Here is a 544-nt window from a genome sequence, read left to right on the forward strand (position 1 = left end):
AAAAAAATCCAACTGACAAAGAAATCATGGAAGAACCAGATTTTAATGAAATAAAAGATGAAAAGATCAAATCAATTTATCCGTTGATTGGAAGTGTTACAATCAAGGGAGATTTTGACCTTCACAACCAGAAAACAATTCTGGATTTGCCAAACTTAATTGAAAACATAAACAGCCCAGAATACACCATCAATTCTGGAAACAGTGCACCAGTTGAAGCAAATAAAGACCCCAAAGACACATTAAATAAGTCAGTTGCATTACATATTGAGTCAACGAAGCATTGCAGCACGGTGAAAAGAGCTACAAACACTAAATCTATGATAAAACATCCAACCTCATTGCTTGACTGTTACGCAGGGTGGAGCGAAACAATACGTAGAACACCGGGAGGGGACTCTTACTGGGTAAAACTTAGCCCCATTGATGAAGACCCCGACAGGAATAATTTAAGATATGAAATCTCATGTATTGAAGGTGAAATTGATCAAGCAATGCTAAAAATACAGCATAACAAAAGCCAAGATAATAAAGTAGATGGAAG

The 544-nt window shown here is 36.4% G+C and overlaps 1 protein-coding gene across 1 annotated transcript; it reads left to right on the forward strand.

Moving 5' to 3' along the window:
• LOC106528484 (uncharacterized) lies at positions 1 to 534 on the forward strand (the record flags this gene model as incomplete). The annotated part of the gene is given in 1 exon segment (XM_014023661.1): positions 1 to 534. A coding segment is annotated over 1 exon segment (508 nt), but the record flags the coding sequence as incomplete, so codon positions are not given.
• Positions 535 to 544: the final 10 nt, after the last annotated feature.

This window comes from Austrofundulus limnaeus, unplaced genomic scaffold (genome assembly GCF_001266775.1).
Source record: "Austrofundulus limnaeus strain Quisiro unplaced genomic scaffold, Austrofundulus_limnaeus-1.0 Scaffold385, whole genome shotgun sequence".
Taxonomy (NCBI): Eukaryota; Metazoa; Chordata; class Actinopteri; order Cyprinodontiformes; family Rivulidae; genus Austrofundulus; species Austrofundulus limnaeus.